We start from the raw sequence: 27,757 nt of genomic DNA, 5'->3' as shown, positions 1-27,757 counted from the left end.
GATTCTAATATTCATGGTTCAAGGTTACCCAGAAAATGTTTTTTTTGCTGTGACAAGAGTTAATGACAATATCAAAATTTGACAGATAAACATAACTTACAGGGGCAAAAAAATCAACTAGCCATGGTTCTTTGTCATTGGCAGGAAAATTTTGAGGTCCCAGTGTGGTAACATGAGAATTAACACTTTCCTTGGCAAAGGCAAGTATATCATAAAGAATCTTCTTTCCTTTGAAACAGAGAAAGAGAAAAATTAAAATCTACGTTCTGTCTTTTTATCCATAGAAACATTTCAAAGTTTTTGTACTTGAAATATTAAAGAGAAGATAAACTTATTAACAAATTGATTTTGTTGAGGTTTTAGTGTTCTGTATACTATATACACATAGGTTTGCTCTGCCAGGAGAAACCTTTCCTTTACTTTCTTAGAGGATCAGATAAAATGTCAAGATCTCTTTGAAAAGTTCCTTCATTCTCAGAGGCAGAATAATCTCCTTGTAGTGTTGAGCTCTTTTTGCTTACCTGAACTACTGTTATAGCCTCTTAAATCTGTTTCTTCAACCTAGATAGACTTCTCTTATGAATTCAAAACCTGTATTACCAACTGCCCAGTGGAAATATTTACCTGGATGTCATATAAACATTTTAAACAAAATATATCCAAATTGAAGTTGAGCTATTTTCCCCTAAACTCGCTCCTTTTCTCACCTTCCCTACCTTGGCAATGGCATAAGCATCCACTAGGTGCCTAAATAAGATTTCCCGGAGTTACTCTTGCCTTCTTTCTTTGCCCTTGTATCATAGCTCCATCTCTTACCATCTCCAACCCCAATTTAGGCTACTGCCTAAATTTAGTCTGACCTACTGAAATAACCAAGCTGGTGTTTCTGTTCTGCCTTCCTAAACTAATTCATTTACTACATTGCTACCACAGGCAAGTTACAAAAACATTCATCTGATCATGTTGCATAAAGACCACTGCCTAAAGAATATACTCCTTGGCTTGGCAAATAATAGCTTTCTTAGGACCAGCACATAGTCCATTTTCCCATGTGCCCTCTGATTTATTCACTCGATAGTCAGTATTAAGCCAAGCACCTATTATGTGTCAGGTCCTGTTTTAAATGCCATAGTGCATGCAAAATTTAAAAAGATACAGACCTTCTCCTTAAGGAGTTCACAGGCCAGTAGAAGAGACAGAGAGATTTTCATAAATATTTAAATAGAGTGAAAAATGACACCACATTCTCCTGCTTTTTTCTCTTTAGCTGCTGCTGCTTGAATTGCTTCATGAATTCTATCTTTGACAGTCCCTTAAAAGTGACCCATAGGGTCCTGATTTTGTCTCTCTATGCACTTTTGACAAGCTCATACTCACCCAAGGCTTCAGTTACCATTGATAGGATGATCCTTTGTATCTACTGTTTTAGCCCAAACTCTTCTCCTAAGAACCAAGCCTATAATCGACTGTGAACTGGGGGTGTCTACTCCATGGCATCTCCTCCCCCAGTGTTCTCTTCCTCACAGAATGGTGCAGTCACTCAGTTGCCAATTCACCAAGTCAGAAGCTTGGGTTTCCTTTTCTTATTCCCCTACATCTAAACACAATCATTGGGGCTTCCCTGGAGGTGCAGTGGTTGAGAATCTGCCTCCCAATGCAGGGGACACAGGTTCGATCCCTGGTCCAGGAAGATCCCACATGCTGCGGAGCAACTAAGCCCATGCGCCAAAACTACTGAGCCTGTGCTCTAGAGCCGGTGAGCCACAACTACTGAAGCCTGCACGCCCTAGAGCTGGTGCTCCACAATAAGAGAAGCCACTGTAATGAGAAGCCCACGCGCTGCAATGAAGAGTGGTCCCCGCTCACCGCAACTAGAGAAAGCCTGCACACAGCAACGAAGACCCAATGCAGCCAAATAAAAAAAAAAAAAATACACACACACACACAAAAATCCAGAAAACCCCCCAATCATCAAGTTATACTGATTTTGTATTCTTGGTATTAAAAACTCTGTCCACTTCTTTTCTTCCACATTACCACTATTTAGATAAGGGAGCCATCTCCTCTTACATAAATGACTGCATCGGACTTCTACCTGCTCTCCTTTTGTCCAATTTTTGTTTCTATCCATTCTAGGCAGCCAGTCACCTTTCTAAAATGTAGAACTAGTTAAATCATGTCTCTGCTTAAATCCATGAATCCCTCTGCTTTGCCTCCAGGATAGAGTCCAAATTACCTTGCCTGACAGAGGAAACACATAATTTGGACCCCTGGTGCCCTCTCAAGCCTCAAGTCTCATTCCTTTCCACACTCAACATTCCAGTTATCCTGAAATTCTTGCTTTCTAAGAATGAATGAGGTACCCTTTTATTTGAGTCCATGAATACATTTGCTGGTTCCTGGGCTTGGAATGTGTTTAACACCTCTTTATTTGTATAACCATTACTTCTACTTTAGATCTCAATGAAGAGCTTGCTTTCTCTAACCTCAGAAAATTATTCCATCTATATGTTCTGCCTAAGTGCAACCCATACTTATCTCTTATGGTAGTCAGTCTCCAAGATAGCCCCCAATGATGCCTACCTCAGGTACTCATACCACTGCTGTACCAGGGTTGGTGTATGTGACCAATAGGATATGGTGGATGTGACGGTTTATATTATCTGAGATCAGATTATCATTGCTTGTATGTGTGTCTGTGTGTCTCTCTCTCTGATAATTCGTTCTGAGAGAAGTGAGTAGCCATTCAGAGGCCCACCTGGTAAGGAACTGAGGCCTCCTGACTATGCCATGAGTCAGCTTGGAACCAAATCTGCCAGCCTGTCTAACCTTCAGATGGCTGTAGTCCTTACCCACCCTGACTGCAACCTCATGAGAAAACCTGAGCCAGAACCACTCAGCTAAGCTGTTCTCAGATTCCTGAACACCAGAAACTGTGTGAGTTAATAAATGTTTGTTGTTTTAAGCTGCTAAGTTTTGGGGTAATTTATTACTCAAATAGATAATATTCCTCACTTCAGACTTTTTTTTTTTTTTTTCCCCTCCGGTATGTGGGCCTCTCCCGCTGCGGAGCACAGGCTCCGGATGCGCAGGCTCAGCGGCCATGGCTCACGGGCCCAGCTGCTGCGCGGCATGTGGGATCCTCCCGGACCGGGGCACGAACCCGCGTCCCCTGCATCGGCAGGCGGACTCTCAACCACTGCGCCACCAGGGAAGCCCTCAGACATTTTAAAAGTTGCCCATCTATTTGTCTGTTTTCTCTACTAGTTCATAATGTTCATAATAAACACAATTTAAATCCAGTACTCAATACCTATTTAAATCCAAAGAAATAATACAAGTTATGCTATAAAGTTAGTGACAACATACAAAAGGAAGTACTTGGGTATTCATGGTATATTACAGGGAGAAAATGCTTTATGCAAAGTTTTGAAGGGTGACTTGGAGTTTGCTAAATATTTTGAGGGGCAGGAAGAAATGATTACAAGAGCAAGAAAAAAATCTTGTGTAAAGGCATAGGAGTGAAAACATATTTTCAGTGATCTACAAGTAGCGGAGCTAAGATTATTTGGAGGGGCAGAGGTGGGAGATGAGGCTGGAAAAACAGGCAGAGGCAGAGAGTGAATGTACCCTATTAATTTAACAACTATTTACTGAGCTACTATGCACCAGCATCCTAGGTGCTGGAAATACAGTGGTGAGCAAGACAAAGTCATTGCTCCTATGCTAAGGAATCTGAAGTTTATTCTAAAAGAGATCAGGAGATTCAAGGCAAAAAAGTGACATGTCAATGTTCTAGGTATTCTAGAGTAATAAATCTGCAAATAAAACAAGTAATTAATTGTAAAGAGAAAATGCTATGAGACAATTATATTGGAGAATATTAAAGAAGATGAAGATGATGGACCCGAAATAAGGCAGCAAGGGGGACTCTGAGAAATATTTCAGAGGTGAAAAAGAAGAACTCCATTATTAAAATTTGGGTCATTTCCAGCACTTTCAGGAGGTGGCATAGTTTAGCGTGGCTATAAGCCTAGGCTTTGGAGTCAGACACATCTGGATACAAAATCTACCTTGACCAATTACTAGTTGTCATGGGCAAGTTACTTTATCTTTCTGAGCCTCAGTTTTCTCCCTTGCTGGGTTGTTGTGAAGATAAAAATGGATATGCACAATATGCAAATTCTTTTAGAAAAACATCTTTTTTTATAACTAAATTTAGTTTCAGTGTTAAATGTAAATGATTTCTGTCTCTTACTTTCATGGTCCATTAACTACTGTTTAGAAGCTGTGTTGTTATAGCAGTGTCATTTTTGGATTATTCTTACGAATATTTAACTGAATGGGTAAGATTTTATTTTTAACTGTTAAGTTTATCTTGTCAAGTGTGAAGATAAAAATGGATATGCACAATATGCAAATTCTTTTAGAAAAACATCTTTTTTTATAACTAAATTTAGTTTCAGTGTTAAATGTAAATGATTTCTGTCTCTTACTTTCATGGTCCATTAACTACTGTTTAGAAGCTGTGTTGTTATAGGAGTGTCATTTTTGGATTATTCTTACGAATATTTAACTGAATGGGTAAGGTTTTATTTTTAACTGTTAAGTTTATCTTGTCAAGTCTTTGCTCACAGAATTCCTTCAGTCTACAGGGCCTCACTTGTTTTTCTCTTATTTGCTTTGGGAAATTTAGTATTCAAATGTCATTTTGATTCAAAGATCACCTCCTGACCTATACTATGCAAAAGTCTCTTTATTTGATCTTATAATTCATACATAATGACTATTACAATGTTTTTCATATTTTCTTATAAATCTCCCTCCTCTCACCCACCACTAGATGATATTTTAAGCTTCTTGAGAGCAGAGTCCATGTCTTATAATTTTGCATTCCTAACACCTAAAAGAGTGCTTGTCATGTAACAGGCATAGTTATCAATATCTGTTATTTACTGTTATAGTTAGTAGTTTATGTCTCCCTTTTGCTACATTTGACCTTTTTTAGGACAGGGACGATGTTGTATTCCAAACCCTAGGAATTGGAACTGTACTTTCATGATGCAGGGCTAAAGTCCCAAACAAGGTGAAATACAGAAATATAAATTCAAGAGAGATAACATAGCAGTTAATGGAGATGTCTGGTCATCTAGTGTTTGAAAAATCCAAAACAAGGTCTAGAAATCGCCCATAATGACTGAGATGCTACATTTGGCACACTGAAATGGAAACTAGGTGTTTCTTATTTTTGTCAACAAGACAAACCCTGAAATTCCTTAATAGCCTGATAAGTCATCAGAGCTCTTGCTGAGGGGAGAAAAAAGGGATTTATTTTAAAGAGTAAAGAAGATAAAACAACTATATTTAATTCAAAATATCTTTCCCCACAAGAAACAAATTTACTAATAAGTGAGAGCAAAGTTATTTTTCATAATCATGTCCATATAAAACAAGGTTAAAAAGTAGAATTAAGAATTACTATTTGAAAATCGAGAAATTTTTATCACTTTTTCCCTTCTTACCATGATGAATTTCAAATTCCTTAGTTCCTTGTCCTTTAAATACTGCTAGACATGGCTGAAAAACATAGAGATTACTACAGATGTCTGGTGCAGAGGAACAGTCAAACTTGCCAACCTAAAGTATAAAGAGAAGGTTTAATCCGTTAAAAATAAAATCTTACCCATTCAGTTAAATATTCGTAAGGATAATCCAAAAATGACACTGCTATAACAACACAGCTTCTAAACAGTAGTTAATGGACCATGAAAGTAAGAGACAGAAATCATTTACATTTAACACTGAAACTAAATTTAGTTATAAAAAAAATGCCTCCTAGAGACTTCAAAAATCTGAGAGGAAATTTCCAAGAAAATATTAAGTTGTTTAAGAAACCACCCTTCTAAAAATGTAGAGAATATTTATATAATCTTGGGGTGGGGGAAAGAGAGAACATCTTAAGAGAGACCCTACAAGCAGAAATAATAAAGAAAAAGGTTCACATTTTCATATGGTATGGAAAAAAAATCCAGTGGGCAAATGAAAAACCAAAAAAAATATTTGTAGCATTTAAGACAAAGGATCTATTAAGAAATAAAAAGATGAACATCCTATCGGAGAAAGAAAATGGGTCAGAGACATACATGGAAAATAAAGTAGAAAGCAAATAAATGAAAATGAGTATTATTATTATTATTATTTTTTGCGGTACGCGGGCGTCTCACTGTTGTGGCCTCTCCCATTGTGGAGCACAGGCTCCAGAAGCGCAGGCTCAGCGGCCATGGCTCACAGGCCCAGCCACTCCGCGGTATGTGGGATCTTCCCGGACCGGGGCACGAACCCGTGTCCCCTGCATCAGCAGGCGGACTCTCAACCACTGCGCCACCAGGGAAGCCCCGAAAATGAGTATTATTAACAAATCACTTTTGGCCTATCAGAACAGTGCTAATTATAAAGAATGATAATACCAGGGCTGGCACTGGTATAGAGAAATGGTCACTTACATGCTGTCAGTAAAAATATAAACTGATATAAACTTCCTGGAAGACTCTGGTAATGAGGATAAAAAACTTTGAAGAAAATATATAACCTTGGTTCAAAAAATTCCTCATACTGCATTTTTGCAGTATATCTTTTTGATATAAAAATGGAAACAAAGTCACCAGTAAAAGAGGATTTGTCAAACAATCATGGTGTAACCATACAGTGAAATACTGCTTGGTCTTTAGGATGATGACTGATACATTTACATATACATACATACATATACACATATATATTACAGTGGTATGTGGAAAAATTTATATCACTAAATGGAAAATTTTACAAAAGAGAACTTAGTGAATCTAATTTGATTAAAAAGCATACATATAAATTTACATGTGTCTATTACAATGGCCATTACAATATGCGTATATATGCACACACATACATATGCCCACACCTAAAAAGCTTGAAAGGTTATAACAGTAAATTCTTAGTAGGTTTATTAACAGTGGAAAAATGTGGATAATTTTTAGGCATCTCCTTTAATTCACTTTTGTGCTTATTTATATATCCTAATTTAAAATAATGAATATGAAATTACTTATATAAAGAAAAAAGAATTTTAAAAAGGGAAAGATATCCTATTCTATAGTATGCATTCCAGAAAAACTATCATACAGATTTATCACATACCAACTACTCAAGAGAAATGAAGGTTAACCTTTTTTGGATATCATTTTAACTTTTAATAGAAAAAAGAAAACGCAACAGAAGAACAAAGGCATTTAGGGGTTTCTTAACCTAGAATTTCAAATAAACATTTTTATGTTATTTAAAACATAACTTTATGTACTAAATTAAGAAGAAAGCACATAAGCAGAAGGCTAGGCAGAATACACTTTTCTTACTTGAATATGTTCATTTTTAAGTAGAGTTTTTAGTTTCTTCAACTCAGGATCATTTGAATTTTCATTTTTTCCAAAATGAAAAAATAAGAGCCACCGATGATGAGCCAAACGATCCTTAAAAGTGATTAAAGAAGAAAGTGATAAAGGAAAAGAAACATCAGAGATGGGAAATCCTGAGTTCTATCAGTAATTTCTATTTCTTTGACTTAATTTTAACTATCCTACCCATTACTTCAAAATATTGTCTAAAATTCAGACCCAGTCATATTCTTATTTTGTAGTTTATTTGGAATAATGCTATATAAATCAATTATATAATACTACACAAAGAAAAGAGTCACTAAATCATAAAATCTTAAAGACGATGACTGTTCCAAGAAAAAGTATGATTTCAGCAACACAGAGCCAAAAAGCTGAAAGGCGGGGAAGTCAGATTTCTTCAGGTTTAACAGAAAGTTTGGTAGGGATATAGACTTAGAACACTCTGGGATCAAAAAGTAGAAAAAATAATTGATTCTACTACAAACTGAATATTTCTAAAGTTGCTTCTTAATTCTCAGTGAACAATACAGATAGTTCTGTAAGCGAGAACAAAGAGTTCCAGATCAGATCCAAAGTTGCTTTGTGATCAAAATCTTGCCTTTTCTGGTGCACCTCCTGCAGCCTACCTTCAGGCCTAGTTAGGTTTCCAAAACTACAGATCCACACTGAAGCTGCAATGCCAGCAACCCTGGCATTAGAGTTCAACCTAGAACCAACTGCTATATATATAAGTCCTTTGAAACTGCTACTTCTTCCCCAAAATGAATAAAACAAACGCTGATTTTACAATGTTAAGATCGGAAATGTTACCAACATTTAATACTATTTATTATTAAAAAAATATTACCTCTAGTGTGTTTGCCGAAAGTAGTTCAAAATCTGGAAGGTTATGCATTATTTCCAAATATATTTCTTTAGCATCCAGTGAATTAAGAAACTAGAATTAAGAGAATTATATTGTAATCTTTTTAATCAACGTTCACTTATTTTAGTGTCTTAGTTTTTCAGTTTTCAGAGAAAGAACTTTTAAGGAAAAAAATCATAGAAGTTACAGTTTTTAAGCTAATTATCCTAAATGTTGTCCTTTTCCAAAAAAAAAAGGACAGTATATCATATTGTGGCAATTATTAAACTGGGTTGTTTCTTTAAAAAATATTGATGTAAAATAAATTTCATTATTAGGTGTTTCATTACCTGGAATTTTCTATTAACTGTACTGCATATTCTATGATAATCCTCAAAATAACCTGGAGTGAACTCTGGCTCACTGGGAAAAAGCTATGGTATGTTCAGTTTAATTTTAATGCTAACATGTTTTACAGAATGCCAATGCTTTACGAATTCTTTAAAAATTGTTAAAACACTAGAATATTTGGTGATCTAAGATGCTTCATATCCTGATCAATAATTAATAGGAATTAAGATAAGAAAAACTTATTATTGGAAAACAGGAATGGACTTCGTTTATTATAGAGATTTTTAGAAATAATGTATGAAAACCAAACCACTTAGGAGTTTTACAAAGTAAAATGTATATATATAAAAGATATATTTTAAATTAAATATATTTTAGATCTAGGTCTCTTATTTAAAACAAAACAACTGAAATAGACACATCTCAATTCTAACAAACCTTCTTTATTTCTGTCCATATTTTATCCTCAGCATATTTTTCTCATAGAACTCTCTTTGCTCTTCTAATTCTCATGGAAGCAGCTGCTATTACAAAGAGTGCAGCAATAGTTACATCAAGAAAATGTATACAGGGGTTGATGAAACAGTTGTATATCTTTAAGTATAATAAACTTTGTTTGAAATTCATATATTACTTGAAAGATCTAAAACTCCATTAAAAACTTGTAGGAACTACCACTGTATTCACAGTTTAATTGTGTTCAACGTGAGAATAATCAATAGAAATAATGTCTATAAGTACAGAAAACTCAGATTTTCAGCCTAAAAAAAATCTATAGTATGTTCTCAAAAATCTATGAAATAACTTGTTACCAAAGGGCTTAAAAGGCCAAAACAGAAGACTTTCATGTCTCAGTACTATAAGCTCATGCACTTTAGTGACATTCATGAAGATTTAACTAAAAATACTCCCACAGCAGCTTATATAAATATGTAAGTTACAAATCCAGTAGAACCTCCTTAAAAACCTGTTTGTTTCAGAGTAAAATTTGGCAGTTACATCTAGAAGGGTACTACTGTCCAGCCTCTGAATTTCACCTGCCAGACATATTTAGCTGGCATAGTGTTTTACATTTTTTAAAACTTGAATGCTTTTAGGAGGGACAGGGACTTCTAATTCGTCACTCTGTGTTGTCACATTTCTAATATCAATCATTTATGTTTCCTAAGATCATATCTGAGCTTGCTGTTTTATATCAAAAAGCCCAAAGACCTCACTGAAATATGAGATTGTAGTACTGAAGGCAAGAGCCTAAAAGTGTTGGCCAGGGTACAGGCAGTCCTCATGAGCTAATGGCACAGTGTAAATAAACCCAACTTTTCTGGGCATTCTGGCAATATGAACTGAATTTAAAATTGCTGCAGCCATCTCATTCTTAACAGGTAACGGAAGAAGCACACAAAGGTGAACAAGATAGTTCATTACAACACTGCTTACAATCATGAAAAAGTAGAAACAAATATCTATCAAGAGAGGACTGATTAAACTCAGTATGTTACATTTAGTCAATGGATAACTATTCAGGAATTGTTGATGTATTTTTGATTGATGTATATATTTAGAGGAATTATTGTATATACTAATATTCAGGGACACACACACACAATATAAGGCACATAAGTAGGCACTATATATAGTACTTATGTGCCAGATATTCTAGGCATTTAGGATATATCAATGGAAAATCCAAACTTAAAATTTACTGCAGAAGAAAAATAATGAAAGAGTAAATAAATAAGTAAATTACAGTGTATGTTATAAGGAGATAAGTGCAATGGAGGTGGATTATGGAAAGATTTTAAAGACACAGCCACAGATTTCCCTGATGAATACAGTATAGGTTATATGGTATGAGAAAAAGAGGGGTCAAGAATGACTCCCAAGGTGTTTGGCCTTAATGATAAAAGATGAAGTTTTCATCAATTGAGATGGGGAAAAACTGGGTTCAGCAGATGTATGGGGAAATATCAGGAGTATAGTTACAGATCTAAGTTCAAGACATCAATTAATATCCCAGGGGAAATACTGCATGGGCTGGAGAATATCCATGTCTGGGCCAAAGACAAAACTGGTGAGTTGTCTGCATGAAGTCATAATTGTATGTACATATAGGTAGAGACCTGGAAGGGTATGTACCAAGATTTGATGGTGCTTGCCTATGGGTGATTTAATTTTAATGAACTTTGCATCTTTCTTTATACATTTATATGCCAAATATGAATTTCTGTAATGAATATGTATAATCTTGTCAATACCAAAAAAGGAAAAATTAAAATACACAAAAGAAAACTAAAGGTAGTCTGTCTTATATCAGTCTTTTTTTCTTTGTGGGTTCTCTAGGGACCTATCCGATATCCCAGTATTTGTCTCAGCTCCTTGACAAGTATCTTGAACCTCAGTTTCCTCATTTATAAAATTAGGAATGTGAACCACATCAGTAGACTGCCAAACTGAGTTTACACCAGAGTCAAACAGGGTACTTTAAAAAAAACAGATACCAGATTCCATCTAAACCTACCAATGATCTATATTTTAACATTAGAAAATATACAAATAAATGGAAACCAATAAATATTCATTTAACCTGAGAATGTATTCCATACCTTTGGGTTTTTAAAACTGTAATCGTTTATGCCAGTTTAAAAATAATCCTTATAGCTTAACTTTATAAACTGAAGTATTAAAAAGAATCCCAGAAATTAAATATTTGTTCTAAGTAATTAAGTGTCCTATAATCAGATGATATGAACTGGTTCACTGTTTTGCTCATTGTTTACAAAATGATGTATTTGAATACGTGTGTGTGTAAAGAAATTAAAGTGATTCATACCAAAATACCACTTTTCTCTTTGTTATTTAAAGTGGCTCCAGGAGGAAAATACGCAGTAGTACTTGTTGTAATGTCCAAACTTTTACAAAGGTTGTCCTGGGTGGCACAGTCCATCCATCCTACATTAACAAGACCATCCTAAAATGGAAAGATACAAAAAATCGTGTTTTAAGTGGAAGAAAAAGTTAAAAGGATTTATATTTAGCAAAAACACAACTTTTCTACTTTTAATTAAACTTTTAAAAAGAACACAAAAAATGATGCAGATTTGAATAACATGATTAATAAATTTAATCTAATATATATAAAAATTACACCTTACATAGGAAACATTTTCAAGCATACACAGAACATTAACAATCTTCGTAAGTGGCAAACTCCCAATCCATAAGGCACCTTCAATAGTGTTAAAGTATCAACAACACACAGACTGCACTCTCTAACCATAATATGATGAGAGCTAAATAAGTAAAATAACAAAATGACAAAAAATAAAGTTTAGAAATGACAAAAACACTAATATATAACTTTCTGGTTAAAGAGGAACTCTAATGGAATACTTAGAAGTGAATGATAACAAAAGCACCACATGTTAAAATGTATTGAACACAGCTAATTAATTAGAAAGAAACTTACAGCTATGAATACATTTATCAGAAAACAAGAAAGATTACAAATAAATGAGATAAATGTTTAAGAAACCACCAAAGAAAGTATTTGGAATCAGTTTTAAAATGTGTTTCTTAACATGGTGATACAATTTTACAAAGTAATTGATGCTTACCAACATCCCACTTAACCTGAGACGTGTCTGTGAAGTCAAACAATCTGGTGAGGGAAAAAAAACTTATGAGGCAATTTCAGCTTAAGTCTGTACTTTCATTTGCTGTTCCCCCAAACCATCATGTTGATTCTTAGGCAATTAATTGGGCTGTGCTGGTAAATACTGAGACTTTTATTTACTAGGTAGACATAGAGGTCAATGTCTCATTCTTCTCTCTCCCCTTAGTTTCTCAGGATTTCCAGCTAAAGAAAAAAGAAGGAATTCCCTCTCAAGCACCTCTTTAGGAACTTATTCTCAAATGTCTCCTCCTATCAACAGTCCCCTTTATCCAAGGGATCTCATGATTTAGGGTAATAAAATGTAATGCCTATTGATAAATAACAATATGTGCAGAATCCTTAAAATACAATACAGTCTTAGAATAGCTTCTTCACTATTTTTATGTAAGTCCTATAAATATGAATGCTACGATACAATGAGATAGATTTAGAAGAAAGGGAGATGCAGCATCACAGAGCTCACGGGGATAGGTAAAATCAATCTACCTACGGTAAAAGTAAAATAATGTCAGAAAGCTTTAAAAGTTTTCCTTATGTGTGGAATGGAGAGAAACATGTGCATTAGGCCAAAATGAGAAAAAACCCCTCAATGACAGACTAAGTTTAAGGGTGATTTTTTGCTGTAAGGCAATACATTCCTAAGATGGGCCTTACCCCATGAGGTGAGTGGCTGATTTTATCTGCAAGGCAATACCTCTCCAACACAGCAGCATAAAGGCTGAGAGGTGAAGTATGGGGAAAAGATCCATGTTGGGATTAAACATATGAAAATGCATTAATTAATTAGGATATTTTCTAACACTAGGACCAATTTTTAACCAATCTTATTGCTTGAATACAGTTTATGTTTCTGTAGGGTACTGAACTTCCAACTTAATTTACTAGGGGAAAGGGTCCTAGAAACGGAAAGTTATCATCTTCAAATATATACTTTTTTTTTTTTAAGGTCGCAGCACGTGACATGTGGGATCTTAGTTCCCCAACCAGGGATTGAATCTGTGTCCCCTACATTGGGAGTGCGGAGTCTTAACCACTGGACCACCAGGGAAGTCCCCCAAACATATACTTTTATGAGGCAAACATGTACATTTTTGAAATGAATACATATGAGGGAAAGTCAGTAACTGCAAAATATTATTTTGTGAGGGTTGTTATCTGTCAACAACTAATTATTTTTGCAAAGTGTCAAAAACATTTGTAGCTATCTGATGGTATAATTTACCATAAGTATAATTAAGCTGAAAAATTTGCCCACTGAACATAAACCACATGATACTTTAAGAAATTAATAACTGTAGAGGAGAGATCAAGATGGTGGAGTAGGAAGACATAGAGCTCACCTCCCCTGACAACATACCAAAAATACATCTACATGTGGAACAATTCTCATGGAAAACTAACTGGAAAATGGCAGAAGAACTCCTATAAAACCAAGGCTGCAAGAAAGACTTCCATATAACCAGGTAGGATGGAGAAGGCATAGGGTTGGGACCCCTATCTGAGAGGGATCTGAAAGGAAGAGAAGGTCCCCATGGGCAGACCCTCAATGTGGGGAGCAAGTGGGTTGAGCCACAGACTGGGCATTGCAGTCCTGGGGTCCTGCAAGGAGGAGACAAGCACCCTTGGCTGCCGGGAGAACTGCTGGGACAGACAGAAGGGCTAGAGGAGCCTAGACTCTACTCATGAGGAGTACGCATGTGCTGGTTTACCAAAAATCAGGGCGGAGAGAGCTTTGTACTGGCAGCTGCCACTTCGCCACACTCCCCAATCCGAGCTGGTTGAACATCCCGGCCCCGCTCACTCCATACCAAAGCCTGGTGCTAGATTTGGGCCAACCAAGCCCTGGGAGAAGACTTGGTCTAGCTATGCAGAGACAGACTGGGGGTCCTGGGATGTGATCTGGGTGGAGTGGAAGTGGCCACTGTCAGCACTTGCTCAGGTAGTGCCACAGGAGCACCCCGCAGTTTGCCTCCCGGTGGAGGCCATGCTCTGGCTCCACCCACTCCACACAGCAGCTTAGCCTTGGAGCTGGGGCAGACAGGTCCTGGGAGAAGACTGCCACGGGGTCAGCCCAGTGCTCTGGTGGTAGCACAGCCACCTCAATTCCTGCAGCCACTACACCCCAACCCCCAGCCCCAGCCACTCCACACCACAGCCTTGCACTAGATCTGGGATAAACAGAAGAAGGGATGAGACCTTGGGCTGGTTCTGACTGGAGCGTCAGATGGCTACAGAGGTGATGTACTGGTCCTTTGTGAGCACATGGGCCTCACTTGCTTCAGCAATCACCTCCTTTGGGGGCAGGGCACCACTCAAGGGGAATGGAGCCTGATTGAGCCTGACCCTCAGGGCATTTACTCCAACAGCTGGGGAGCAGACCCTGTCCCTGACAGGGCGGCAACAGCTATGCAGCAAAGAGGAAGTCCCGCCTCACACCCTGCACAGTCTTTAGATCCCCCAAAACCAACCAAACCCCCTATCTAGGTGATAACGACCAGCATACCCCGAAGAAAGACATGGCTGGTGTCCATCGTACACACAGAGTCTACACAGGGATGCTACCACATAAAAACACCCCTTTAAGACCATAATAGATAATCGTTTCTCCTAAATTCAGAGACAGAGACAGTTAAGTAAAATGAAGGCAGAGGAAATACTCCCAATTAAAAGAGCAAGAAAAATCCCCTGAAACAAATAATGAAACAGAGCTCACCAGTCTACCAGACCCCAAGTTCAAAAAGGTGGTAATAAAAACGCTAAATGGGGCTTCCCTGGTGGCGCAGTGGTTGAGAGTCCGCCTGCCGATGGCAGGGGACACGGGTTCGTGCCCCAGTCCGGGAAGATCCCACATGCCGCGGGGCGGCTGGGCCCGTGAGCCATGGCCGCTGAGCCTGTGCGTCTGGAGCCTGTGCTCCGCAACGGGAGAGGCCACAGCAGTGAGAGAACCGCGTACCACAAAAAAAAAAAAAAAAAAAAAAAGGCTAAATGAATTAAGAATGATCAATATAAATGCAGATCACTGTAACAGGGAACTAGAAACTATAAAGATGAACAAAACAAGAATAGATAATTAATTCAACTTCTAAGATAAAAAGAAATCTAGAAGCAATGTACAGCTAACTAAATGACACAGAAGAGTGAGTAAGTAAGCTGGAAGACAGAATAATAGAAATCACCCAATCAGAAGAGCAGACAAAGACAAGTGAAAAAAAAAAAATGGAAGGAACTTACAAGATCTTTAAAATAATATAAAATGTGCCAACCTATGCATAATAGGGGTTTGAGAAGGAGAAGAGAGAAGGGGATCAAAAACTTATTTGAAGAAACTATGGCTGAAAATTTGCCAAACCTAAAGAAGGAAACAGATATCCAGGTACAAGAAGCACAAAGGGTCCTAAACAAGATGAACCCGAACAGACCCACAAGATATATCATAATTAAGATGGCAAAACTTAAAGACAAAAAGAGCATTCTAAAGGCAGTGAGAGAAAAACAAAGAGTTAATTACAAGGGAACCCCCATAAAGCTATCAGCTGATTTGCCGGTCAGAAGGGAGTGGCATAATATACTAAAAGTTCTGAAAGGAAAATACCTGCAACCTAGGATACTCTATACATCAAGATTATCATTTAGAATAGAAGGAGAGATAAAGAATATCTCAGACAAGCAAAAACTGAAAAGATTCAGTAATACTAAACCTACCCTAAAAGAAATATTGAAGGGTCGTCTCTAAATGGAAAAGGAGCAAGAAACTGTAGGAAAGAGAAAATCAAAATAGGCAAAGCAAATATATAGTAAGAATTGAAGATCACTTAAATAAGCTAGTATGTAGACTAAACAGTCAAAAAAAATTGTAAAAGCAACTCTATAATAAAGATAAAAGAATAAGTATAAACGCGTAAGATAGGATATCAAAATTGCAAAGTTATCAGGGAGGGGAATAAAAAATATACATCTTTTAGAACGTGATTGAATTGAATGACTGTCAGTTTACATCAAGTAGCTAGTTACGGGTCAACATACCTGAATTCCACGGTAACCGCAAATCAAAAACATAAAATAGATTCACAAAGACCAAAAAGAAAGGAAGTCACGCATACAACAAAAGAAAATAATCAGACCAAAAGAAAAAACAAAAAGAAGAACTACAAAAACAACTGGAAAACAAGGATTAAAATGGTAATAAGTACAAACCTATCAACTACTTTAAATGTCAACAGACTAAATGCTTTGATCAAAAGAGTGGCTGATTGGATAAAAAAACAAGAACCTGAAATATGCTGTCTACAAGAGACTACTTCAGGATAAAAGACACACACAGACTGAAAGTGAGGAGAAGGAAAACGATACTTCAGGCAAATGGGAATGACAAGAAAGTGGGGGTAGCAATATTGATATCAAACAAAGTAGACTTTAAAACAAAGGCCATAAAAAAAGACAAAGAAGGGCATTATATAATGATAAAAGAATCACCACAATAAGAGGATATTATACTCATTAATACATATGCACCTAATATAGGAGCACATAAATATATAAAGCAAATACTAAAAGACGTAAAGGAAAAAACTGACAAAAATACAGTAATAGTAGATTTAACACTCCACTGACATCAATGGACAGATCATCCAGACAGAAAATCAAGAAGGAAACAGTGGTTTTAAATGATACAACATACCAGTTGGACTTAATAGATTTCTACAGAATACTACATCCCCTGAAAATCCCAGAATACACATTCTTTTCAAGTGCACATGGAATGTTCTATAGGACAGACCACATGCTAGGTCATAAAACAAGCCTCAACAAATTTAAGAGGACAGAAGTTATGTCAAGCAGTTTTTCTGACCACAATATGAAATCAGAAAATAACTATGGAAAGAAAAACAGAGAAATAACAAACATGTGGAGGCTGAACATGCTACTAAGAAGCAAATGGGTCAAATGGAATCAAAGAAGAAATTATAAAATACCTTGAGATTAAGGAAAATGAGAACACGTTACAAAATCTCTGGCATGCAGCAAAAGCAATTCTTAGGGGGAAATCCACAGCGATGCAGGCCTTCCTCAAGAAACAAGAAAAATTTCAAATGAACAATCTCACCAACCACCTAAAAGGATTAGTAAAAGAAAAACAAAGTGCAAAGTCAGCAGAAGGAAGGAAATAATAAAGATCAGAGAGAAATAAAATAGATCAGGGGAAAAAAAAGCAACAAAGAAAAGATCAATAAAACCAAGAGTTGATTTTTTTAAAAGATAAATAAAATTGACAAGCCAGGCTCATCGAGAAGAAAAGAGAGGACCCCAATAAACAAATTAAGAAATGAAAGAGGAGAAATAACTGATATCACAGAAATACAAAAAATCAGAAGAGAAATACAATGAACAGTTACATGCTAACAAACTGGACAACCTAGAAGAAATGGGCAAATTTTTAGAAACATACAGCCTGGCAAGACTAAGTCAAGAAGAAACACAGTTTGAACAGGCTAATCACTAGGAGTGAAACAGAATCTGTAACAATAATTAAAAGAAAAACTTTCTGCAAACAAAAGTCCAAGACCAGATGGCTTCACTGAAGAATTCTACCAAACATAAAGAACTTAAACTATTCCTTCTCAAACTACTCCAAAAAATTGAAGAGGAGGGAACACTTCCAAATTCATTCTATGAGGCCACTATTACCCTAATTACAAAACTAGACAAAGACACTACAAAAAAAAAAGTTACAGGCCAATATCTATGATGAATATAGGTGCAAAAATCCTCAAGAGAATATTAGCAAGCTGATTCCAACAATACCTGAAAAGGATCATACACCATGATCAAGTTGGATTCATTCCAGGATCACAAGGATGGTTCCACATATGCAAATCAATCAGTGTGATACACCACATTAACAAAAGGAAAGACAAAAACCACATGATCACATGATCATCTCAGCAGATGCAGAAAAAGCATTTCACAAAATTCAACATCCGTTCATGATAAAAACTCTCACCAAAGTGGGTGTAGAGGGAATGTATTATGACATAATAAAGGCCATTTACAACAAAGCCACAGCCAACATAATACTCAGTGGTGAAAAGGTAAAAGCCTTCCCTCTAAATCCAGGAATAAGACAAGGATGCTCACTCCCGGAGCTTCTATTCAACAGAGTATTAGACGTCCTAGCCACGGCAATCAGATAAGGAAAAGAAATAAAAGGTATGCAAATTGGAAGGGAAAAGGTAAAACTGCCACCCTTTGCAGATGACATACAATACTCTCTATACAAAACCCTAGTCTTCACCCAAAAAAGTATAAGAACTAATAAAGGAATTTGGCAAGATAGCAGCATACAAGATTAATATACAGAAATCTGTCATGTTTCTATACACTAAAAATGAAATATAAGTAAAAAAAAATCCCATTTAAAATCTCATCAAAAATATTAAATACCTAGAAATAAACGTAACCAAGGAGGTGAAATACCTACACACTGAAAACTATAAATCACTGGTAAAGGAAATGAAAATGATTCAAAAAAATGGAAAGATATCCTATGCTCTTAGACGGAAGAAATTAATATTGTTAAAATGGATATACTACGCAAAGCAATCTACAGATTTAATGCAATCTCTATCAAAATACCATGACATTTTTCACAGAATTAGAAAAAATAATCCTAAAATTTATATGAAAACACAAAAGGCCCAGAATTGCCAAAACAATTCTGAGGAAAAAGAACAAAGCTGGAGGCATAACCCTTCTCAACTTCAGAAGATACTACAAAGCTACAGTAATCAAAAAGCATGGTATCAGTACAAAGACATATAGATGAACAGAGAGCCCAGAAATAAACCCACACACCTACAATCAATTAATCTATGACAAAGGAAACAATATAGAGAAAAGACAGTCTCTTCAACAAATGGTGTTGAGAAAGCTGGACAGCTATATGTAAATCAATGAATTTAGAATACTCCCTCCCACCATATACAAAAATAAATTCAAAATGATTTAAAGGAGAGAGTAGTCAAGATGGCAGAGTAGCAGGATGTGATGCTTACCTTCTCCCACAAATACATCAAAAATACATCAACATGTGGAACAATTCTCACAGAATATCTACTGAACACTGCCAGAACACCTCAAACTGCTGAAATGGCAAGAAAATCTCCATGTAACCAGGTAGGAAAAAAGAAAAAAAAAAAAAGCAAGAAAGGAATCAAGACAGGACCTGTGCCCCTGGGATGGAGCTGTGAAAGAGGAAAGGTGCCAGCCCCCCTGGTGGGGAGACTGGCCAGGACAGAAGGGGAGCTTCAGAGACTTGGAGGAGAGTGCAGCAGCCAGTATGCGGCAGCCAGAGTGAAGGAAGAACTGCACAGACGGTCAGTGCCACCACTCTGCACTCCCCAGCCAGAGGAACGTGTCTGTCAGTGCAGGCAGGGGCTGGGTACTGGAACTCAGGCTTCAGAAATCAGAAGTGGGGAGAGGACTGGGGTTGACTGTGTGAACACAGCCCTGGGGGGTGCTGGAATCCAGTGCGACCATGGCTGGTGATGTGTACAGAGGAAGCCTGGAGGCCAGCTGCCATTATTTGGGGGTGCATGAGGGGAGGAGAGGGATGTGGGTTGTAGTCTTTTTCCCTGTGCACACACATGCAGAGGGTAGGGCACTGCCTGCGAGGGATCCAGGGGACGTCACAAGCTGCCACCACTGCCTGCCTAGATGCCAGGAGCAGTTGCAGGTTGCCGCTGCCTCCCTCCTGGACCTCAAAAGTGGTCGCAAGCCTCCTCTGCTCCCATCGCATGCTCCAGGGGGGCGCCTGAGCTGCTACTGCTGCCAAGAACCCCAGGACTGGGCACCAGCCACTGCATCTGCATACCCCCTATCAAGGGGATAACAACAAGCACATGCTGAGGAGAGGTGACAGGCATCCATACTAAAAACAGCCCCTACAACAAATAAACCCACACAAGCTACACAGGGATGCCCCCACGTGTAAATAGCCATTCAAGACCACAAGATAATTGTTTCTCCTAAACTCAGGGAGTAAGAGAAATATAACTAAAATGAAGAAGCAGAGGAACCACTTCCAGTTAAAAGACCAAGAGCATTCCCCTGAAAGAATAATGAAATAAACCTCTTCAGTCTAATAGACACCGAGTTCAAAAAGAAGGTAATGAAAATACTGAAGAAATTAAGAAAGGCTATCAACAGAAATGCAGAATAGTGTAAAAAGGAACTAGAAACTATAAAGAGGAACCAAGAAAAATTAGAAAACTTATTTGCTGAGATGAAAGCTGAGTTAAAGCAATGAAAAACAGAATGAATAGTGCAGAAAAACAGATAAGTGACGTGGAAAACAGAAAAATGGAAATCACCCAATCAGGACAGCAGACAGAAAGCCAAATGAAAAAAAACTGAAAGCAAAATAAGAGACCTACAGGATAATATAAAGCAGTGGTCCCCAACGTTTTTGGCACCAAGGACCGGTGTGGAAGACAATTTTCCCACCGACAGGTGGGGGTTGGGGTGGGGTGGGGTTATGGTTCAGGTGGTAATGCAAGTGATGGTTCAGGTGGTAATGTGAGTGAGGGGGAGCTATGGGGAGTGGCAGATGAAGCTTTGCTCACTTGTCTGCCACTCACTTCCTGCTGTGCGGCCCGGTTCCTAACAGGCCACAGTGGTTGGGGACCTCTGATATAAAGCGTGCCAACCTATGCACAATAGGGATTCCAGAAGTGGAATAAAGAGAAAAAGGGATGGAAAGTGTATTTGAAGAAATTATGGCTGAAAACTTCCCAAACCTAAAGAAGTAAACAGATATCCAGGCACAGGAAGCACAGAGGGTCCCAAACAGACCTACATCAAGACATATGATAATAAAAATGGCAAAAGTTAAAGAGAGGGTTCTAAAGGCAGCAATAGAAAAACAAAAGAGTTAATTACAAGGGAACCTCCATAAGACTATCAATTGATTTGTCTACAGAAACAATGAAGGCCAGAAGGGACTGGCAAGATATATTCAAAGTCCTGAAAGGGAAAAATTTACAACCTAGGATAATCTACCCTGTAAGATTATCATTAGAATAGAAGGAGAGAAAAAGAATTTCTCAGGGGACTTCCCTGGTGGTCCAGAGGTTAAGAAAGACTCTGCACTTCCACAGCAGGGGCATGGGTTTGATTCCTGGTCCAAGAACTAAGTTCCTGCATGCCATGTGACATGGCCAAAAAAAAAAAAAAAATCATCAGAGAGAAAAGAAGCAAGACTCTATAGTAAAGAGAAAATCACCACCTCAAAGTAAGTCACTTAAATAAGCCAATACACAAATTAAAAAAAAAAAATCAAAAACTTCTGTGAACGTAATGATAACCACAATGAACAGCAAAAGGATGAACATGAAGACGTAAAAGGGGACATCAAAAATCATAAGATATGGGGAGTAAGAAAATGTGTATATATTTTTTTCCTAGAATATATTTGAGGCTATAATACTACCAGTCTAAGGCAAGCAGAAATAGGAAGGGTTAATATGCTAGAAATGCAGGGTAACCACAAATCAAAAACACACAATAGATTCACAAAAACCAAAAAGAAAAGAACACAAGTATAATACAAAAGAAAATCATAAAACCACAAAAGGGTCATCCGTTTACAATGCTTGGTGTCAGTTTATTTATCTCTTGTAAAAATAAAATAGTGTGCATGTGTGACCAACAAAAAAAACCCACAGGGCTTCCCTGCTGGCGCTGTGGTTGAGAGTCCGCCTGCCGATGCAGGGGACATGGGTTCGTGCCCCGGTCCGGGACGATCCCACACGCCGAGGAGCGGCTGGGCCCGTGAGCCATGGCCGCTGAGCCTGCGCGTCCGGAGCCTGTGCTCCACAACGGGACAGGCGGCGGCGGTGAGACGCCCGTGTACCGCAAAAAAAAAAAAAAAAAAAAAAAAAAACAAACCACAAAAAGGGAAAACAAAGAGACAAAGAAGAAATATAAAATCAATGGGAAAACAAGGTTTAAAATGGCAATAAATACATATCTATCTATAATTAACTTAAATATTAATGGACGAAATGCTCCAATCAAAAGACACAGAGTGGAAGACTGGCTAAAAAAACAAGAGCCTAAAATATGCTGCCTACTAGACACCCACTTTAGGGCAAAGGACACACATAGATTGAAAGTGAGGGGACAGAAAAAGATATTTCATACAAAAGGAAATGATAAGAAAGTAGAGTTGCAATGCTCATATCAAACAAGATAGATTTTAAAACAAAGATCATAAAGAAGGATAAAGAAGGACACTATATAATGATAAAAGGATCAATACAAGAGGACTTCACACTCATCAACATACATACACCTAATACAGTAGCACCCAAATACATAAAACAAATATTAACTCGGATAAAGGTAGAAATTGATAGGAATACAACAGTAGCGGGAGACTTTAACACCACACTCACATCAATGCACAGATCTTCCAGACAATAAGGCAACAGAGACCCTACATAATATAACAGAACAGCTAGACTTAATTGATATTTTCAGGACATTATATCCAAAAAAAAATCAGAATACACATTCTTTCCAAGTGCACATGGAGCATTCTCTAGGATTGACCACATACTAGGGCACAAAACAAGCCTCAACAAATTTAAGAGCATAGAAATTATCTCAAGCATCTTTTCTGACTACAACGGCATGAAAGTAGAAATCAACCACAAAAAAAGAAATGAGAAAAAACCGATTACATGGAGACTAAACAACATGCTACTAAAAAACCAATGGGTCAACGATGAAATCAAAGAGGAAATTAAAAAATACCTTGGGACAAATGACAATGCAAACACAATGATACAAAATCTCTGGGATGCAGCAAAAGCAGTTCTTAGAGTGAAGTTCATAGTGATACAAGCCTTCCTCAAAAAACAAGAAAAATCTGAAATAAACAAACTAACCTACCACTAAAAAGAATTAGAAAAAGAACAACAAAACCTAAAGTCAGCAGAAGGAAGGAAATAATAAAGATGTGAGACGAAATAAATAAAATAGAGATTAAATAAATTTTAAAAAATCAATAAAACAAAGAGCTGGTTCTTTGAAAGGGTAAAGAAAATGGACAAACCCCTGGCAAGGCACACCAAGAAGAAAAGAAAGAGAACGCAAATAAACAAAAGAAGAAATGAAAAAGGAGAAATCCCAACTGATACCACAGAAATACAAAATACTACGAACAATTATATACCAACAAATTGGACAACCTAGAAGAAATGGACAGGTTTCTAGAAACATACAGCCCACCAAAACTGAATCAAGAAGAAATAGATAATTTGAAAAGACCAATCATTAGAAGTGAAGGAGAATTTGTAATTAAACAACTACCTACAAACAAAAGTCCAGGACCACAGAGCGTCAAAGGTGAATTCTACCAAACATACAAAGAAGAATTTATACCAAACCTTCTCAAACTCTTCCAAAAAACTGAAGAGGAGGGAACACTCCCAAGAACATTCTATGAAACCACCATCACCCTGTTACCAAAACCAGACAAAGACACAACCAGAAAAGAAAATTACAGGCCAATATCTTTGATAGATATAGATGCAAAAAACCTCAACAAAACATTAGCAAACCAAATTATAAAACACATAAAAAAGATCCTACACCATGACCAAGTGGGATCCATCCTAAATTCACAAGGATGGTTCAACATGCACAACTCAATTAATGTGATACACCACATAAACAAAAGAAAAGGCAAAAACCACATGATCATCTAAACAGATGCAGAAACAGCAGGTGACAAAATTCAGCATCCATTCATGAATAAAAACTCTTACCAAAGTCGGTACAGAAGGAACACATCTCAAGATAGTAAAAGTTATTTATGACACACCTATAGCCAGTACAATACTCAACGGTGAAAAGACAAAAGCCTTCCTAAAATCTGGAACAAGACAAGGATGCCCACTCCCACCTTTTCTATTCAACATAGTATTGGAAGTCCTAGCCATAGCAATCAGACAAGAGAAAGAAATAAAAGATATCCAAATTGGAAGAGGTAAAATTGTCATCATATGCAGATGATATGATACTATATATAAATAACCCTAAAGACACCACACAAAAACTACTAGAACTGATAAACAAATTCAGCAAGGTAGCAGGATACAAGGGTAACATACAGAGAAGCAAGAAGAACTACAATCCTGCAGCATGTGGAACAAAAACCACATTCATAGAAAGACAAAATGAAAAGGCAGTGGACTATGTACCAGATGAAAGAACAAAATAAAACCCTAGAAAAACAATTACATGAAGTGGACATAGGCAACCTCCCAGAAAAAAAATTCAGAAATATGATAGTGAAGATGATTCAGGACCTCAGAAAAAGAATGGAGGCAAAGATCAAGAAGATGCAAGAGATGTTTAACAAAGACCTAGAAGAATTAAACAAACAGAGATAAACAATACAATATCTGAAATGCATAATACACTAGAAGGAATCAACAGGAGAATAACTGAGGTAGAAGAATGGATAAGTGACTTGGAAGACAGAATGGTGGAAATCACTGCCATGGAACAGAATAAAGAAAAAAGAATGGAAAGAAAAGAAGACAGCCTAAGAGACTTCTGGTACAACATTAAATGCACCAACATTTGCATTATAGAGGTACCAGAAGGAGAAGAGAGAAAGGACTTGAGAAAATATGTGAAGAGATTATAATTGAAAACTTCCCTAACATGGGAAAGGAAACAGCCACCCAAGTCCAGGAAGAGCAGCGAGTCCCAGGCAGGAGAAACGCATGAGAAACACACTGAGAAACATACTAATCAAACTGACAAAAATTAAAGACAAAGAAAATGATTAAAAGCAACATGAGAAATACAACAAATAACATACAAGGGAACTCCCATAAGGTTAACAGCTGATTTCTCAGCAGAAACTCTACATGGCAGAAGGGAGTGCCAAGATATATTTAAAGTGATGAAAGGGAAGAACCTACAACCAAGGTTACTCTACCCAGCAAGGATCTCATTCAGGTTCGACAGAGAAACCAAGAGCTTTACAGGGAAAAAGATATTCCATGCAAATGGAAATCAAAAGAAAGCTGGTGTAGCAGTACTCGTATCAGATAAAATAGACTTTAAAAATAAAAAATGTTATAAGAGACAAGGAAGGACACTACAGCTAAGAGAATTCAGCACCACCAAACGAGCTCTACAACAAATGCTAAAGGTACTTCTCTAAGTGAGAAACACAAGAGAAGAAAAGGGCCTATAAAAACAAACCCACAATTAAGAAAATGGTAATAGGAACATACATATCAATAATTACCTTAAACGTGAATGGATTAAATGCTCCAACCAAAAGACACAGGGTCGCTGAATGGATACAAAAACAAGACCAGTATATATGCTGTCTACAAGAGACCCACTTCCCTAGGGACACATACAGACTGAAAGTGAGGGGATGGAAAAAGATATTCCATGCAAATGGAAATCAAAAGAAAGCTGGTGTAGCAGTACTCGTATCAGATAAAATAGACTTTAAAAATAAAAAATGTTATAAGAGACAAGGAAGGACACTACATAATGATGAAGGGATCAATCCAAGAAGAAGATATAACAATTATAACTATATATGTACCTAACGTAGGAACACCTCAATACATAAGGCAAATACTAACAGCTATAAAAGGTGAAATCAACAGTAACACAATAATAGTGGGGGACTTTCACACCTCACTTAGACCAATGGACAGATCATCCAGACAGAAAATTAATAAAGAAACAGAATCTTTAAATGACACAATAGACCAGATAGATTTAACTGATATTTACAGGACATTCCATCCGAAAACAGCAGATTACACTTTCTTCTCAAGTGCACACAGAACATTCTCCAGGATAGAGCACATCTTGGGTCACAAATCAAGCCTTGGTAAATTTAAGAAAACTGAAATCATATCAAGGATCTTTTCTGACCACAATGCTATGAGATTAGAAATCAATTACAGGGAAAAAAAGTAAAAAACACAAACACATGGAGACTAAACAATACGATACTAAATAACCAAGAGATCACTGAAGAAATCAAAGAGGAAATCAAAAAATATCTAAAGATAAATGACAACAAAACCACGATGATCCAAAACCTATGGGATGCAGCAAAAGCAGTACGAAGAGAGAAGTTTATAGCAATACAATCCTACCTTAAGAAACAAGAAAAATCTCAAATAAACAATCTAACCTTACAAACTAAAGGAACTAGAGAAAGAAGCACAAACAAAACCCACAATAGAAGGAAAGAACTCATAAAGATCAAAGCAGAAATAAATGAAAGAGAAACAAAGAAAATAGCAAAGATCAATAAAACTAAAATTTGGTACTTTGAGAAGATAGACAAAATTCATAAACCTTTCGCCAGACTCATCAAGAAAAGGAGGGAGAGGACTCAAATCAATAAAATTAGAAATGAAAAAGGAGAAGTTACAATGGACATCGCAGAAATACAAAGCATCGTAAGAGATGTTTTGCATCTCTAAGCAACTCTATGCCAATAAAACAGACAACCTGGAAGAAATGGACAAATTCTTAGAAAGATATAACCTTCCAATACTGAACCAGGAGGAAATAGAAAATATGAACAGACCAATCACAAGTAATGAAAGTTACACAAGTAACTGTGATTAAAAATCTTCCAAGAAACAAAAGTTCAGGACCAGATGGCTTTACAGGTGAATTCTATCAAACATATAGAGAAGAGCTAACACCCATCATTCTCAAACACTTCCAAAAAATTACAGAGGAAGGAACACTCCCAAACTCATTCTATGAGGCCACCATCACCCTGATACCAAAACCAGACAAAGATACTACAAAAAAGGAAATTATAGACTAATATCACTGATGAATATAGATGCAAAAATCCTCAACAAAATACTAGCAAACAGAATCCAACAACACATTAAAAGGATCATACACCATGATCAAGTGGGATTTATCCCAGGGATGCAAGGATTCTCCAATATACGCAAATCAATTAATGTGATACACCACATTAACAAATTGAAAGATAAAAACCATATAATCATCTCCATAGATACAGAAGAAGCTTTTGACAAAATTCAACACCTATTTATGATAAAAACTCTCCAGAAAGTAGGCAAAGAGGGAAACTACCTCAACATAATAAAGGTCATATATGACAAACCCACAGCCAACATTGTTCTCAATGGTGAAAAACTGCAACCATTTCCTCTAAGATCAGGAACAAGACAAGGTTGGCCACTCTAACCACTATTATTCAACATAGTTTTGGAAGTTTTAGCAACAGCACTCAGAGAAGAAAAAGAAATAAAAGGCATCCAAATCAGAAAAGAAAAAGTAGAACTGTCATTGCTTGCAGATGATATGATACTATACATAGAGAATCCTAAAAATGCCACCAGAAAACTT

At 36.9% G+C, this 27,757-nt stretch overlaps 1 protein-coding gene across 4 annotated transcripts in view; it reads right to left on the bottom strand.

Annotated features, from left to right (window-relative positions):
* The window catches only part of DNAJC10 (DnaJ heat shock protein family (Hsp40) member C10), a 64,296-nt gene that overhangs the window by 14,570 nt on the left and 21,969 nt on the right, over window positions 1-27,757 (bottom strand). For all 4 annotated transcript variants that reach the window (XM_024115606.3, XM_024115607.3, XM_007122505.4 and 1 more), the window contains 6 exons: window positions 12,246-12,289; window positions 11,462-11,599; window positions 8,284-8,373; window positions 7,395-7,508; window positions 5,523-5,637; window positions 101-228 (listed from right to left, as the gene is read on the bottom strand). In XM_024115606.3, the coding sequence (XP_023971374.1) occupies window positions 101-228; window positions 5,523-5,637; window positions 7,395-7,508; window positions 8,284-8,373; window positions 11,462-11,599; window positions 12,246-12,289 (629 nt within the window). The remainder of the gene's footprint in view (window positions 1-100; window positions 229-5,522; window positions 5,638-7,394; window positions 7,509-8,283; window positions 8,374-11,461; window positions 11,600-12,245; window positions 12,290-27,757) is intronic.

The sequence above is a fragment of the Physeter macrocephalus genome, chromosome 2 (assembly GCF_002837175.3).
Source record: "Physeter macrocephalus isolate SW-GA chromosome 2, ASM283717v5, whole genome shotgun sequence".
Lineage (NCBI taxonomy): Eukaryota > Metazoa > Chordata > Mammalia > Artiodactyla > Physeteridae > Physeter > Physeter macrocephalus.
This window is presented reverse-complemented; position numbering and strand designations above follow the sequence as displayed.